This window comes from Atta colombica, unplaced genomic scaffold (assembly GCF_001594045.1).
Source record: "Atta colombica isolate Treedump-2 unplaced genomic scaffold, Acol1.0 scaffold236, whole genome shotgun sequence".
Classification (NCBI taxonomy): domain Eukaryota; kingdom Metazoa; phylum Arthropoda; class Insecta; order Hymenoptera; family Formicidae; genus Atta; species Atta colombica.
In genome coordinates this window covers 1,339,126-1,342,120 of record NW_017259334.1, presented here as the reverse complement: position 1 = coordinate 1,342,120, position 2,995 = coordinate 1,339,126, and the positions used below count along the sequence as shown (strand labels likewise).

The 2,995-nt window shown below is 28.7% G+C and overlaps 1 protein-coding gene across 1 annotated transcript; it reads right to left on the bottom strand.

Moving 5' to 3' along the window:
- Positions 1 to 173: 173 nt before the first annotated feature.
- On the bottom strand, positions 174 to 2,015 carry LOC108688632 (SUMO-activating enzyme subunit 1). Its single transcript, XM_018194973.1, has 6 exons — positions 1,834 to 2,015; positions 1,261 to 1,432; positions 930 to 1,186; positions 672 to 853; positions 461 to 593; positions 174 to 384 (listed from the first exon to the last, which is right to left on the bottom strand). Exons 1-6 carry the CDS (start codon positions 1,926 to 1,928, stop codon positions 222 to 224), a joined length of 1,002 nt encoding a protein of 333 aa, XP_018050462.1. The 5' UTR covers positions 1,929 to 2,015; the 3' UTR covers positions 174 to 221.
- Positions 2,016 to 2,995: the final 980 nt, after the last annotated feature.

Sequence of the window (2,995 nt, the reverse complement as noted above, 5' to 3'; positions counted from 1 at the left end):
ATTATTTCATTATTGATGTTAAATTCATAATAATAATTGTTATATGTATGTAAGAATAATGAATTTTTATTTTCAAAATATGATTATATTTGCTGATAAAATAAGTTCTGTTGTTTTTCACGTATGAAAAGGATAGATAAATAGGGAAACATATTATATTCAATATATCACAATATTATTAGAAAATCTTTAGTATACTCAGCTCCATACATCACGTTCGATTAATAACCCAATTTCAAAATAATTCCGCATGATGAATCTGGATTAAATGTAAATAAATTATTGAGTGGAGCGTGTTTCTGCGAAGCCGCCTTGATTATTTCCTGAGCCACGATACCACCAACGACAGAACAAACTGGACTGAGTTGTCCATACAAATCACTCCTATAATTACAAAAATATTATTATACATGTAAACTTTTTGATCGATTAATTTACGTGTCAAAGCTGTCATACATACTCTACTAAATTATTTATTTTATCGCCTAACTCATATTTTTTAATAATGGCAGAAGCTTCATTTTTCAGGTTTTCACAACCTCTTTCATTAGGCAATGGATCTTCACCATACTTTTCACGATAATTCAGCAATACTAAAAAAATTTATTATTTAGACTATCTTTAAATATAAATCTTTACTTTTAAAAAAAATTTCTAATTTTAAAACATACTTAGCATCATATAGTAGATGTCTTCCTCCTTAGTTAAAGATGTTTTTGGAACATTTAGAATAAATTCAAATGGTACAAAAGTTTCCGTGCGCTTTTCACTAACTATTATGGTTTCAATCTTTTCTTTACCCACAGGTTCACCACCTTCCGGTATTGTGACTTTCTTTGATTTTGACACATCCCTAAAAGATTTTCCATTATTTATTTACAAGACATTCACTCTTAATATGTCAAATTCAAAAATATAAATGTACGCACTCTACATATTCATGTTCTTGTAAATCTATAAATACATAACCAAGTCCTCCCCATACATCCCCAGCAAAGAATTTGACTTTTTGATTTCTGCACGCTCGATTAATCCTCTTTAGCTGGGTAATAGTACAATGCATAGCACATACTATATCAAACTGTCCAAAATATTCATCAGGCTTATCGTCAACCTTGTCTGAATCTGCATTAACATTAACCATGGGATTCAAGTTTTGCGCTCTTGGCAATGATGCTTCAGCTTTCTGTAAGCAAATAATTATTTCAGTACATATTTATTCGTGCGGCAAAGTAGTATAATCTACTATTTAATATTTACATTCTTTCCAATATCTTCTTTTGGAATAAAGAACTGCGAACATCTATCCAACTCGATTGCATTTCTATGGTCCAAAAATGTAACGCTTTTAACTCCAGCTAGAATAATGTTTTTAGCAATTTCTGCTCCGAAACCATCTAATCCTATCAAAAGAATTTTTGCAGCTCGCAATCTGTGAAAAATATAGATAAAAAACATTCAAGAAAATAATATTTAACAAAAATTTTTATAAACTATTCTAAAATGTTAGATCTGTTTTTCCCTGCATTAAACTGCACTAGAATTTTTTTCATTTTCATTAAATATATATAAAAAATATATTTATTATACTGTTATAAATTCCGAAAGTATATATTATACTAATTCAGTTGATAGAAAACAGACTTATTTCTGTTTTTTAAAAGATATATATATGTACGTAATCGGCAAAGAGCAAAGAAAAACAAATTACGTCCAAAAATTAATTCTAAAAATCTTTCTATAGCCGTTGCATATCGCACTTGTAATTTGGGATTTTCACAAAATGCCGGTATTGATTCCGAATTATTGTATTCATAAATTTACGAGACCTACCGTTTCTGTGAATCCAAGCCCCACAGACGAAGTTGCCTATCATATAACTCGGCTTCATGATCCGTCAACTCTTCCGTTTGTTTGTGATCCAACATTGTAACAGATTATTTATTTTTCACTAAAATACTCACGAACCACCGCCAAAAAAGAAGCGTCCCAGAATATTTTCGATATATAACCAATATAGCGTCAATCTAAACCGCCTATGAGCATAAATGTAATAAAGAACTACTAACTGCGTTCAGAAAACAATAATTTCGACCAAACTTCGATTAACTTAAAAAATTAATTTAACAAATAATACTTGCAATATTACTGTTGTCAATATAAATAAAATTATTAATTTTTATTACCTCATGTATCAAGAATAAAATTAGATTTAAAGTAATATACAATAATAACGAATTATCTTCATAGTCTATGATTGGTGCACTACATTCACCAATCAGATCTACTTTCCAAAAGACGATCATATTGTATTTTCTGAACGCAGATTGTCTATTTTCACGGAGAAACGGGTGATATAGAAAAGAGGAAGGAGGAAAGGATATAAAAAATTGTTGATTATCACTGATTGTCACGTAGATAGTGTGTTTTCAGATACTGGAGAGACGCGAGATATAAACGGTATCCATTTCGAATTTATATAAAAATCTACATTTAAAAAATCGTCAAATCGCATTGTCTGTCCGACAGTGCAAAAAAATCTCTGCGTATAAGTTATAGAGGTTATGTTCATTATAACAAGTTGACAGATTGTTACAATCGAAACATACAATAATCGAATAACATATCAAAATCAGTAGAACAATGAGTGTTAGTACATATTCTCTATTAACATGATGTATTCCTCCTTCCTTATTTTTATGATATTGTAAAACATGGGAAAAATGTATATCAAATGATTAAATGGAATGAAAGAACCTTGCAAGAAATTGTGATAAATGTATAAATGTAAAAATAATAGATATAAACGAAAAAAAAATTAGCTTGTCATGAAAAACATTGTAACGACATCTAAAATATAGTCTACATTTTTTTTATTCCTATAAACTTTGAATTAATTAAATTAATTTTACTTCTTTATTTTTTTTATTTTCTCAAAAGTCTTTTAATAGATAAATTATAGTGAAGCATCTTTTCGAAGATACATTTGGAGAAG

What these genes read in the sequence shown, in the direction of transcription:
- LOC108688632 (XM_018194973.1), bottom strand. Translation starts at nt 1,928, where the DNA reads ATGTTGGATCACAAACAAACGGAAGAGTTGACGGATCATGAAGCCGAG. An exon ending in CAAGAACATGAATATGTAGA is followed by an intron (nt 854 to 929) that starts GTGCGTACATTT and finishes AAAATCTTTTAG; the next exon opens with GGATGTGTCAAAATCAAAGA. An exon ending in AAAATAAATAATTTAGTAGA is followed by an intron (nt 385 to 460) that starts GTATGTATGACA and finishes TTGTAATTATAG; the next exon opens with GAGTGATTTGTATGGACAAC.